The sequence below is a fragment of the Dermatophagoides pteronyssinus genome, unplaced genomic scaffold (assembly GCF_027571235.1).
Source record: "Dermatophagoides pteronyssinus isolate colony J.1.1.1.1 unplaced genomic scaffold, Derpt_VIB-CSIC_2022.12 sq0050, whole genome shotgun sequence".
Lineage (NCBI taxonomy): Eukaryota > Metazoa > Arthropoda > Arachnida > Sarcoptiformes > Pyroglyphidae > Dermatophagoides > Dermatophagoides pteronyssinus.
In genome coordinates, this window is record NW_027461573.1 from 33,199 (window position 1) to 46,524 (window position 13,326).

Consider the following 13,326-nt stretch of genomic DNA (forward strand, 5'->3'; position numbering starts at 1 on the left):
TGGGCGGAGTATCATTTTTAAACTGCTCATGTGCAGTTCGAAATCCTATACATTTTTTTGCTGCTGCTGCGCTAATTCACAATCTGGACTCATTGTGTTTTTCATTGATGTTTTGTTTGTTTGTTTGTGTCATATAGCCACTTTATATCCCAGAAAGTTTTATTGAAAAAGATCTTTTTGAACAAAAAAAAAAAAAAAATTCGGTCCACAAAAAACCCAAAAATATACTACCAAACACAGGGTTCGTTGGCCCTTTTATTTTCCCATGTTTCTCTCTCTCTCTTCAGTCTGTGTGTGGCAAATGTTTCATTTCGTTTGATTTGATTCCAGCGAAACGAAAAAGACATCTGGATATGAGGAGATGGTCCAGAAATGGCAATGATAATTTTCTTTTTAAAATAAAATTTTTTTCTGTCCATATGAATTATCATGAAAAATTTTCATCAACAAAATTCTAAATCATCATCATCACCAACAACATCCAAATCATCAACGAATTCAAAACATCCACATCAGCCATCATCATCATTAATAATTAATCAACAACAGCAACAAAAACAATTTGATTCTGCTCATCATCCAAATAATAATAATAATTTGCCTGCTTCAAGTAAGTGTAATAGTTTTATTCATTTCGAACGTTTTCGAATCATTTTGTTTTTTTTTTCTCTTCTCCATTTTTTTTCCATTTAAGTAATTGGTTTGAATCGTCATCCATCCACAGCCAACAAACATTCATTGGGAAATAATTTTATTGGTAAAAATATTCCACCACCATCATTACCATCAGATATTTTAACCACACCAACAACACCGACAGCAAATAATCAATTTTTTACAGCAGTTAATGATGATGAAATTGTTGACAATGATCTTTACCTCTATAATCAACCACAACAGCAACATGTTCAATGTAATTAAATAAATTTTTTAATGTCATTAATTTTTTTTTACTATTTTTTAATTTTTTTTTGGCAACAGTAATCAATCAAAATGATCCACAATTTTTTTATGATGGAAATGTAAGTAATTTTATCTCTCTTTTTGTTGATGTTTTTTGTATTTTGTAAAATTCCTTTTTGCACCAAATATAGAATTATTACTGTAGTAATAGACAATATCCATTAACATTATTATCGCCATCATCTTCAACATCATTATCATCAACAATATCATCATCATCAACGATATCATCATCAATGAATCACCATCATCCAACTATTGTACCGAATGTGCATGATCCACGTGCCTATAATCATAATAATAATAATTTACGTTTTAGTTCGGTTAGTTTTGATAGTGGTCATGGTAGTAGTAGTAATGCTGAAATAACATCATTTATAAATAAGGTATAATCATTTCCCTTTCCTTTTTGAAAATGACATAATCTATTTTCATTATGTAGAGTGTACAACAACCTCAATCATCATCATCAACATTGAATCAGAATCGTGTTTCAATACAAAGTTACGAATCAACTGGATCGAATACATCAAGTATTGATCCATTACAACACAAACAACAACAGCAAAAATCATCATCCATATCCTCTTCATCATCATCTTCGTCATCAAAATCTTCATCATCATTTTGTTCATCATCAAGTTTATCAACATCAACAACAGCAACCAATAGTTCATCATCACCATCACAATCACAAATTGATTCATTTACAGCAGCAAATAATGTATTTTTAAATATGAAGCCACCATCATCCTCGCAGCAACAACAACAATCATCTTCATCATTTGGAAATGTACAAAATATGAAAAATGAAAAAGAACGTTTATTGGCCAAAGCTGGCCCATTAACTATTGCCGAAATGTTGTTGCATGGTGTAGCCGATTCCGAAATGATACATGTTTGGTTACAGAAAATTCAACTATCACAATATGAACAAAATTTTTTAGATGCTTGTTATGATATGTCAACAATATCCCGAATGACACCACAAGATTTGATTGCCATCGGTATTACTGATCCAAAAGCACGTAGCCTATTTACAAATGAAATACAAAAACTTAAAGTACCCGAAAATCTACCAGATTATCGACCTGTAAGTGTCAATCAATCAAAAAAAATTTTATCTTTTGTCATTTTTTTTTGATTGTGTTTTTTTTTCATTTCATTTTCATTTTTTCATTTTTTTCACTGAACAAACAAACAAAATACAGAGTTCATTATATGAATGGCTTAAATTGTTAAATATGGATTGTTATCATCAAGGTTTATGTCAACAAGGCTATACAACTATTGATCATGTTTTACAATTAACATGGGAAGATTTAGAGGATGTTGGCATCAATAAATTAGGTACTTTTATTTTTTTCTTATTTCGAACAAATAACATTCATTCATTTAATTTTTGTTCAATTTCGAATCAGGACATCAAAAAAAGATATTATTGGCAATCAAAAAAACCAAATCAATCAAATCTTCATCAATTGATATGAATGATTCAATTGGTAATAGTCATCGGCCAACTTCAAATGGAAATGATTTTAATCAAATGCTTCCACCGCCGATGCCAATACCACCACCACCACAATCGCCTTCACATGGTATACTTCCGTTATCGATACCATCATCACCATCATCGATACAATCGATTTATGATCAAACATTACATCATCATACAAAATTACCATATAATAAACCAGTGACAATCGATACTTTTGCTTTAGCCAATGGTCAAACAACAACAACAACAGTGCCAAATAATAATAATGCCGAATCACAGCAACAACCATATCAGGATGTGATGATTAAAATGTATGCTAATAATAATCATACACCACGATCAATGATGACATCACCAATCAATAATAATAATGATAATTCAATGATGATGACAAATAGGCCAATAATGATGATGGAAAATTGTCATATTATTGATAAACGATCGAATCCGATGGCTCCTATGATAATGACGTCTATGGATTCAAAATCACAACGAATGCATACATTTCAACAACAGCAACAGCATCCTTATCTTCAACAACAAACACAACAACCAAATTTGATGCGTAATAATTCAATGATACAAAATAATCATCATCAAAATGATAATAATTTATTGATAAATCAATCTAATCGACGAAGATCATTAGAAAGTTTAAATATTATATCATCGAATGAATATAATAATAATAATGATAATGGTGGATCTCCGGTTATTTATGCAAATATGTCAAATATTATATTGAATAGTAGTGTACCACAACAACAACAAAGATTACTATCGTCACCATATCAGTATTCTAATAACTGTGATCCAGCAGCAACAATGATGATGATGAATAGGCAGACTATATTTTTTCCGGAATCACCTCGTCCTTCGACATCGATTTCAACATTTTCAAATCTAGATCATTTGGATCCGAATATGATAGAACAGCAACCAATATCAACACAAGGAACAAATTCATTAAATCGACCATTAAAAATATTATCAATGTTGACAAATCAAACAGGACAGACAAAATCATTACAAGATTCGAATATGATTGAAATGTCAGCAATGAATAATCATCGACAACAATCACCACGAATAAATATATCAAATTCGGATATTTATTCAACATTTAATCAACAACAACAAGTTAGGAAAAAACCTCCACCACCACCACCGCCACCTCGACGATCATTTAATTCAATCATCGAACAACAACAACCACTACAATCAAATTCAATGCCAACAACACCAATACATCAACGATCACAATCTAATCATCAGAATAATTATAATGATAATGGTGGTGATGATGATGTATTATTTGTAAAACAATTAAATCTTGCTACACCAAATACGGCTACATTAAGAAATGAAAATTTCTTTGCAAATTGTGTTAAAACAATGACAAATAATTTTGCTGATAGCCATTTTCGTCGTGATGATGATAATGGTGATAATGATGATCATCAATCAACAACAACAACAAATAAATCCGGATTACGAATACAGAATAATTCCTTTTTTATAAATAAAAATCGTACACTGCCATTGCCTAATCATCATCATCATGGTCAACAACAACAACAACAAAATAATAATAATAATATGATTACGAATAGTAGTAGTTCATCAGCTGAATCAATGTATTTTGCAAATGATAATATTGGTACTATTAAACATAATATGCCAGCACCATCATTTGGTCATTCATCATCAACATCGTCATCGTCGTCGTCATCACCTTCGTCATCATTATCGCCATCGACAACGACAACAACATCATCATCTTGTTCGGATAAAGTTTTATCATCGTCATCATCAACATCGACCAATATTAACAATAACAAACAAGTCACCGGAATTGAATCAGAATCATTAAATAAACGAGATTCTAGGTAAGCGAATTTCATTGTTTGGATTATAATTCATCATTTATATTTTTCAATTCTTTAAAATAGCCAAAAAATTGATGATTCTTTGGAACATATTGAAATGATGTTGGCCACATTAAAAATGCAGCTTGATTCAATTGATTAACCCCTTGACAAATCACCCTGGATTCTTTTTTTTTATAAATATAGTAAACGATTTCAATTTATTGTTGATTTTTTTTATATAAATTTTTTTTAATTCAAAATTTTTGATATTGTAAAATTGTAACCACACCATTTACTAACACACCTTGGACCAAATTATAAAAATGATCTACCTGTTCTCAATTACTAATTTAAAAAAATAAATTTATTAATACGAAAAAAAAATCATCACCACCATCATTAATTCATTAATTATCATTTGATAATTGTAATTGATTAATTAATTGACTAATTTCATAAATATTTAAACGTTTACGGCTACTTGGTTCAAACATTCTTTCTAATAATGTTGCTAATAATTGTTGTTGTTGTTGCAGGCGATTCCATTTCCATTGACGATATTTACTTGATTTGGTTGTTTTTGTTTTGATTATTGTTTGTGTTTGGTCGGATGATGATGCGGATGATGAAGATGAAGCTGATGATGATAATAATGATATTGGTGGTGGTGGTGGTGGTTGTGGTTTTGGTTTTGTTATATGTGGTATTAAAATTGATGTTGATTTTTGTATAATGGTTGTAGCAAGATTTGTTGGCATACGCCATTCACAATTTAATTGTTTATCCAGCATTTTCCTTGCAAATTGTATACGTTCATCTTTATTTGGTGGTGGATTATCAAATGGATGTTGTTTACTTAGTAAAAGATATAAACAAACACCTAATGCCCAAATATCAGCTTTAAATGGATCATATGAATGATATTGATAGGATTTTTTTCTTGTTCGTTGTTGTTGTTGTTGTTGATGATCTTTATGATTATCACGATTGATACCTGATGCAACAGGTGCTAATTGTTGTTGTTGAACAGTATTCGCTCGAATATAACATGATAATATTTGTGGTGACATATATGCTAATGTACCGGCCGGTTTATTAAACCGTAATAAACCGGATTGTTTTGAATTTACCAAACGACTCAAACCGAAATCAGCAAGTTTAACAATTTCCTGATATTTACCATTATTTTGCTCGCTAGTATTTGCCGCAGTTGCCGCTGTTGTTGTCAAAAGAATATTACCCAATTTAAGATCACGATGTGCTAATCCGATTGAATGTAAATACCGAATACCATCGGTTATTTGTTGAAAATAACCGATAGTTATCGTAGTATCGAATGGACCGAATTTTTTTAATTTTGCCCATAATGTACCACATCGGGCATATTCCATTACGATATAACTATATGATAATGATGAATTATCAATACGGCTATTTCCACCACCAATACTATTACTACTACCGCCACTATTACCACCTTGATGACTATAAATAAATTGATCAAAAAGATGAACGATATTTTTATGATGACGACCACGATACATTGCGAATACTTCATAGGCAAAATTTTCCAGCGCAGTTAGTTTATCTTTCCGGTTTGATAGCAACATTATTTTGCATGCTAATGGTTTTAATCGTTGCGGCTGCGGTGGTTGCGGATGGTCGTTGTTGTCCGCTGCCGCTATTCCGTTATCGTTGACATTCGAATTTGAATTATCGTTGTTTTGGTGGTTGTTATTTAATTGATAAATCTTATAAACAGCACCATAACCACCTTCACCTAATTTTTTATTTGTCATACGATAACCACGTTCTTCCAGACGTTTTCTATGTAAATATTTTATTAATTTATTTGTTGCTGTTAATTTTGTTATTGAATTTGTTGTTTGATTTGCATTATTTAGATTAAAGTGATAAGAATCTTTGCCATTTTTTGGATTCATAATCATATTTAATGAAATATATTCATTTACAATCATCATTTGATTGGAATTTATTGTTGTCGATGTTGATGATAATGGTGGTGGTGATTTTGTTGTATCAAAATTTTCATCATCAACAACAACGTCAACATTTTCAATCATTTTGTTCATCGAGGATTCCTTATTTGGATTTGCTGAATTCATATTGATCACTGTTAATTCATCATTATAAGATTGAATCAATGAATCGGCTTCTTGAAATGATTTTCTTTTACCACCACCACCACCAACATTCAATTTATCAACAACGATTGTTTTTTTCAATTTTTTTCTTTTGTTATTTGCGGATAAATCTTCCATTGCAATTAGATTCTGTTGTTGTTGTTCCGGTGCTGATGATGGCAAAGGTAAAGCTGGTGGCTTTGATTCAGGTAATGGTCGACGATTTTCAACCAGATTTTCATTATCATTCTTTTTGATTTCATCATTGTTGTTTGGTAAATCAAATTCAATACACATAATATCGGTTGATGTTTATTAATCCGAGGAAAAAATTTGACCAGTTTTTAAATCGAAAAATTCGGTCAATCAATTAGGTTATTGGGTTCGATTAATTTCGAATTTTTTTCTGATTTTTGACATCATTTTGTTTCTCGATTTTTTGAATTTGATTAAATTTTAATTCGAAAAATTCTATCGCGATTAAAAAAAAATTAGAAAAAAATTTTGTTATTTTGTTTCAACTATGCCCACCTAAGAAAAGATGCTTTTTGAGCCCTTAGGATCAAAATAGGGGTGTTTCGAATCGAATCGATTCGAATTCGAATCATAATTATTATCCATCCCAAATTACATGATAATCATTGTTGAAACTTATTAAATATCCATAATCGATGAGTTTATTTCATTTCATTTCATTTTTTCTTTCTTTGGTAAGTTTTGATATTTCCAATCGAATGATTTAATGATTTTCAAACAAAGTTTTTTTTTGGTTGAAGAGACTTTCAACAAAAACAACAAGGGCGGGCTAAAGAATTTCGGATGTTTGTATATACAAAGAGCCCACGATATTGATATTTGAAAGAAAAAAAAAGATTTTTGTTTTTTTTTCGTAAGAGAAACATTCATTCATCCTTATGTATATGAATGAAATGGAAACATAAGTCATTACTTACTGAGATGATCAAACAAGTTGATCTTTTTCATCATCATCAATATCATCCATATCACATACCTAACGGTAAGATTTTTTCCGAATGTCCAGTGAAAAAAAAGGATGTATGTATTAACGGTGTTTATTGAAGAGGAATTTTTCTCAAAACAGACTAGCCCACCATTTGGTCGTGGTCAAGTTAGTTCGTCTTTTAAATGGCCTATTATTTTTCGAATAAACAAACAAACGAAAAGGTTTTTAGCAACATTTTTTTTATCGTATTTAAACTAACGGAAAAAAAATATCGATCACACACACACTTACATCGTGTTTTAGTTGACGACAATCAACATCAGAACATGATCGATAAAAAATATTCATTGATCAATCCAACAACAACAACTGATCATAATTGCATGGTGTAGTAATTGTTTATGATAATCGTCCATCTGCTTTATATAACCTTCGTTTATCAAAGTTGAATGAAAATTTCGATTTCATATTTCATCAAATCAAAACAAAACAATACAAAATATCCCATCTGTTATTGTTATTGGTGTTCGATCTGTTCTGATCTGATCTGATCATCATCTTCCGCCGATTTTCATCAATTTCAACAAAAGGGCCAAAGTAAGTAAGTAAATCCTTGAATGATAATAATGATAAGAAAGTTGGTCAAGGAATGATAATCGTTTGTTTGTTTTAATTACTTTGATCAATTTGCTTAATTTGAAATTTGCATGTTTTTTCGTTGTTGAAAAAACCTTGTTTTTGTTAAATATCCTTATCATCACCAAATTAGTGATGATTATTATCATGAATGAATGAAATAGCCTTCGAATGTAATTGATCTGAATTCTTGAAATTCAGACATAGAATGTAAACAACATTATAATTAGCGACCACCACCATTGCAATAGCGATTATCATCGATTATCATCATCATCATCATCGTTTATTTACCTCTTTCATTTTTTTAAACCTTGAGAATTTTTTTTTATTTTAATCCCATTAATCATTTGTTTGTTTTCTTTTTTCACTATATTTACCGATTAATAATTCTTCTAATTGATCACTTACTCACTCACTGATCATCATGTCATCAAACATTAATGCTGATTTTGACCAGGCGAACAACAGCCATGTTTGCTGACAGATATAATTGGTTCCTGTCGTTGTTATTTTGGCCATTTTATTATCATTTTTTTCTTGGTACAATTATTATGATGATGATGACGGCCAATGTTGTTGTTTCCATTCAACAAAATGATGATTCAAGAATTATACGAATGACGAATTCATTCATCGGTGGTAACAGTAATATTGATGATAATGGTCATAATAATTTACTTTCAAGATCTTCCTCATCATCATCGCCATCATCATTATCATCGACATCGAAAAAATTATTTGCCAATTCTCCGATATTTTATTTAAAATTGAAATCAACGGCAAATGCATTATTACAACAACAGCAGCAACAACAACATCGATACCCGTCATCATCATCGTCGACATCGACATTTATCAATAATAATAATAATGAAATTACTTCCGTACGACGAAAAAATTCACAAATTTATAAACTTCCATTAAAATTTGTTTCGAATGCTAAACCCGTTCATATTCATGGTAATTATTTTTTTTAAAAATTTTTTTGAAAAAATAATCGATACTATCGTTCATCACTAATCGATGGTCATTATTATTTTTTTTTTTTAATGTTATTATTCTCTTCCTTTTTGAATATAGGATTAATAAATGAATCCGGTGGTAATGAATCAAATTTTCTGAAAAATCGAAATAAAATCCTAACATCATTGAGCCAAAAATTTCATCATAAACCATATACACCATCATCATCATCATCATCGATGACATCATCAAAAATATTCTATTTACCAACCAAATATCTATCGAATGCTAAACCAATATTTATTAAAACTTTAAAACCAATGATGATGAATAATGGTGATGGCCAAAAAAATACTTATTATAATTATTTATTCTGATGACAATCAATCAATCAATCAATTATTATTGCCATCATCGTGTATAATATCACATCATTCATTTTTTTTTGATTCGCTTTTCATCAATTAAAAAGTTCATAGTAAACATATTTCATCATCACATCATTCTGTAATCCCATTAACATTAAAGTTTTTTTTCGGTTTAACGAAATATAAAATTTATTTTCGAATCAATTGATGACAAGGATGAGGATGATATTTTTTTTTGTTGGATGAGAAAAAAAATAATTATCATGATTAATGATTTGGTGATGAATTTGATTTGCGGTCGGTTTTTTGCAAAAAAATTTGTTGTTGTTTTTTGTTTGGTAGCATCAAAAAATCAAAACGATAAATATCGATTACAAATTGAGGTCAAAGGTTGAATTTGTTGTTGTTTCAATCAATTTAAGCTAGAATCATCATTATATTTGTTATCCATATCACGATTACGATGAACAGGATGAATTAGATGTGAACATGAATAACTACGCGATGAATTTGATGAGCCTGTTTGACCATCCTATTCATTTTTTGTTTGAATTGGTAAAATATTGATGATAAGAATCGATTGAAATAGGAATCATACTTACATAGAATGAATTTGAACGTAAAACTTTACCAGAACGTGAGATCCAATCATTTTTTAGATATTTTCTTACTTCAGTTACTGGATATCGTTTTGATGGTTTGATTTCCATTAACCGGCGAAACATTCGTAAAGCACGTGGTGTAAATACATTAAAATAACGTGGTGTACGTGTTAATTTACGTTTTTGCCATTCGGCAAATTCACTAAAACGAATATCGGTTATATCGGCTTTTTCCCAAGGAAATCTTGTAGTTAACATTATACAAATCATAATGGCTAATTGCCATACATCACTGCCTGTTTCAATATTATAACCTTCAAGTAGAACGGCTTGCCAAACTTCCGGGGGACATGATGGTAATGATTTTACACGTTTTTTTACTTGATTTTTTGCAAGAATAAAAAGATAATCCATAATTTCCAGAATTCATAATTAATAATGATTAATGATTTTTTATCAGAAAAAAAACATTGACATACCTAATGTACCAACACGACGTGTAAGACCAAAATCAGTTAATTTAATTTTGGATAAATTTGGATTATAAATAAGTACATTTTCTGTCCTATATCGAAAATATTATTATCATCACACAATGTTTGATGATGAAAAAATAGCCAATTAGTTAAACCAATCGACAGACAAACGGTGACAGAGAGATATATGTTACCAGAAAAAAATTGATTTTCATCATCATCATCATAATCATGATAAATGAAAAAGATAAGAGAAAATTGGGAGAAAGAAAAAAAAATTCACATCATCAATTTCTTTAGCTTTGGATATATGTTGCTTTTTTACAATCAATTTTTTTTTCTCGAATCAATCGATCTGATTCGATTCGATTCGACAAAAAAAATCGGTTAGCCTACCTACCTAACATCACGATGAACTAGTTCCATATCATGCATAAAATGTAATGCTGACACAATTTGTTCAACAACTAATTATTTGTTGTTGTTGTTTTTGTTGGTTGGTTGAATGGTCGATTGGTTGTAATTGATAATTTGTCGATAACCAATTTTAATCGAAGATCCGATCGGCGAAAAAGGGCCCGAAACCAAAACAAAAATCGAAAAACATTTCATAAAGAAAAAGAGATAAATGGATGATTAATTAGGTTATAATCATGGTCAAAAACAAATCATTCGCACATCATCATCATCAAATAATCAACGACAATAACTACAACAAAAACAAAAAAAAAAATGATGTAATTTCGAATGTTTTTTTTTACCTATTTTGACACTTTTTTCCTCAAGGCCGGCACCATTTGTTCGTAAAACAGCCTAATTACCAAGTGTTGTTGTTGTTGTTGTGTTAAAATAGTTCAAAATGATGAATTTTCAAAGGAAAAAGGAAAATTGAAAAAGAAACGAAAAGAAAATTCAAATTAACTTTTTTTTTCATCGAAATTGAAAATCTTCACTATATCATTAACAATGTTGTCATACATGTGATAATCATCATGTAATGATTATTATGATAATGATCGTCATAAAAAATAAATACCTGTTGTAAATCACCAAATGGTGCAATCTCCTGTGCAAAATAATAATGATCATGTGTTTCAAATGCAACATCATATGTATCAAGAATATTATAATGTGGTGATAAAAAATAACTATAATGGAATTCAAGTAGAAAATCTTTTAATGTTGTTGTTGATTTTGGTACAGCTTTTAATGCCACCTGAATGTCAGAAAAAAAAATCCAAAAAAAAAAAATCACAAAAAATAAATTCAGAATTGAATATTGTTAATTTTACCTCACAATGTGATGATTTATGTGATGCCAATATTACTTTACCATAATCCCCGGAACCAATTTCACGAATAACATCATAATTGGTCTCAATATCAATAATTTCTAATTGTAATTCACGAATTTTATGTATTGATAATTGTTTTTTGCTATTATCATTTGTCGATGTTATTAATGAGGCCATTTTTCAAATGGAATTCTGGTGAAAAAAAAAAACAGAAAACAGAAAGAAAATTTTTACTTTTTTGAAAAAAAAATTTTCAATGATAAATCATATTGGATATTTTTAGGTGTCACACAAAATAACCCGATCTTTTCTATCTAGTTTTTCTTGCCCCCTTTTTTTCATCATCATTATTTCATTGAATGTTTGTTTGTTGCAAAATTCATTCATTCATTCAATTGCCTAGGTTATATAATTAAATTAACTTGTCTAAAAAAAAAATTATTTTTATAAAAAAAGTCTTTTTTTTCCAATGAAATTGATGATGATTGAAAAAAACGAAACGAAACGAAAAAACTAATTTTCACTGGCTATTTATACCTTTTTGGATAATCCAAATGGAAACAACAACATCATCATGATGAAAAAAATTTGTCCATTATCATCATGATGATCAACAAACAGCTATGATGATAAATTGATTTTGTTTTTTCTTTCTTGGTTTGGATTTATATTCCATTAACTCTAATTGAACAAAGTAAAGTGTTAACCAGGACCTAAGCTATGTTACGTAAGCAAGGTGGTGATGGTGACATGAAAAAAATTACATACCTGATGATTATCTATAATCCGTCCGTTTTTTTATGATTAATGTTTTGTTTATTTGGTTTTTTTTGATGACAATTTTCAAAAACAAAATAATTTGATGCTAGTGATGATCACCACATCATAAAATTATCACGATGAAGATCCAAAAACATTCAGATATTATATTTCTTCTTCTTCTTTGGGTGATGATGATGTTCGACAAAGAAGCAAAAACGTTCGAAACAAAAAACGTTCGAATCCGAAAAACAATCGATTAATCGATTAATGTGATGGACGTTAGTAAAAAAAATTGAATAAAATATTCGAAAATCAATTTTTGATTTGAATTTTTTCAATAATTTTAGTGAAAGTCAAAGAGATGATAATTTTTTTTTCAATTCAATTCTCGATATTTCACAACCGAGAAAAAAATTGCACATCGCATCATGCGAATTTTCTTCTCAAGAATGTGCTCTGTTTTTCTTTTCCCCAGTTTTGTTTGGTGAACATTTTTTCAAGACGACGACTACATTGAAGAACATTCTTTTTTTTTCTTCTTCATTTGAACACGAATTGATTTAAAAATAATTATCCAACCATCCATCCATCCATTCATCCATCAAGCAATGATAATCATCATCATCATCCGAATAGAGAATGTGTGCATGTAGAAAGAATATCGAATGAACGAAAATGAAAATCTCCGATTCCATTATTCATTCATCCATCTTTAATTCAAATAACAAAGATGTTTTTGAATGTAGAAAACATAGAATTTTGCTATTTTGACAAAATGTAA

At 29.5% G+C, this 13,326-nt stretch overlaps 4 protein-coding genes across 9 annotated transcripts; 2 read left to right on the top strand and 2 right to left on the bottom strand.

Annotated features, from left to right (window-relative positions):
* The first annotated feature begins 94 nt into the window (after positions 1 to 94).
* Positions 95 to 4,806, top strand: ckn (CRK like proto-oncogene, adaptor protein). The gene is made up of 8 exons (XM_075824140.1): positions 95 to 610; positions 695 to 913; positions 982 to 1,022; positions 1,095 to 1,349; positions 1,406 to 2,056; positions 2,175 to 2,313; positions 2,385 to 4,350; positions 4,414 to 4,806. Exons 1-8 carry the CDS (start codon positions 430 to 432, stop codon positions 4,490 to 4,492), a joined length of 3,531 nt encoding a protein of 1,176 aa, XP_075680255.1. The 5' UTR covers positions 95 to 429; the 3' UTR covers positions 4,493 to 4,806.
* On the bottom strand, positions 4,679 to 6,905 carry LOC113793886 (uncharacterized). Its single transcript, XM_075824143.1, has one exon. It carries the CDS (start codon positions 6,771 to 6,773, stop codon positions 4,740 to 4,742), a length of 2,034 nt encoding a protein of 677 aa, XP_075680258.1. The 5' UTR covers positions 6,774 to 6,905; the 3' UTR covers positions 4,679 to 4,739.
* A 47-nt stretch (positions 6,906 to 6,952) lies between these two features.
* LOC113793914 (uncharacterized) lies at positions 6,953 to 9,561 on the top strand. Of its 6 annotated transcripts, none has more exons than XM_075824148.1 (6): positions 6,953 to 7,186; positions 7,236 to 7,494; positions 7,559 to 7,661; positions 7,744 to 8,041; positions 8,537 to 9,039; positions 9,160 to 9,561. In XM_075824148.1, the coding sequence occupies exons 5-6, from the start codon at positions 8,550 to 8,552 to the stop codon at positions 9,417 to 9,419; spliced, it is 750 nt and encodes a 249-aa protein (XP_075680263.1). In that variant the 5' UTR covers positions 6,953 to 7,186; positions 7,236 to 7,494; positions 7,559 to 7,661; positions 7,744 to 8,041; positions 8,537 to 8,549; the 3' UTR covers positions 9,420 to 9,561. The 6 variants fall into 6 exon arrangements, with proteins under 6 accessions (XP_075680263.1, XP_075680266.1, XP_075680265.1 ...); XM_075824151.1 differs by having other exon boundaries at positions 7,579 to 7,661; XM_075824150.1 differs by having other exon boundaries at positions 7,559 to 8,037.
* A 117-nt stretch (positions 9,562 to 9,678) lies between these two features.
* LOC113793892 (serine/threonine-protein kinase SBK1-like) lies at positions 9,679 to 13,211 on the bottom strand. The gene is made up of 8 exons (XM_027343968.2): positions 12,552 to 13,211; positions 11,781 to 11,975; positions 11,525 to 11,704; positions 11,250 to 11,301; positions 10,889 to 10,955; positions 10,492 to 10,577; positions 10,013 to 10,392; positions 9,679 to 9,942 (listed from the first exon to the last, which is right to left on the bottom strand). Exons 2-8 carry the CDS (start codon positions 11,958 to 11,960, stop codon positions 9,823 to 9,825), a joined length of 1,065 nt encoding a protein of 354 aa, XP_027199769.2. The 5' UTR covers positions 11,961 to 11,975; positions 12,552 to 13,211; the 3' UTR covers positions 9,679 to 9,822.
* Positions 13,212 to 13,326: the final 115 nt, after the last annotated feature.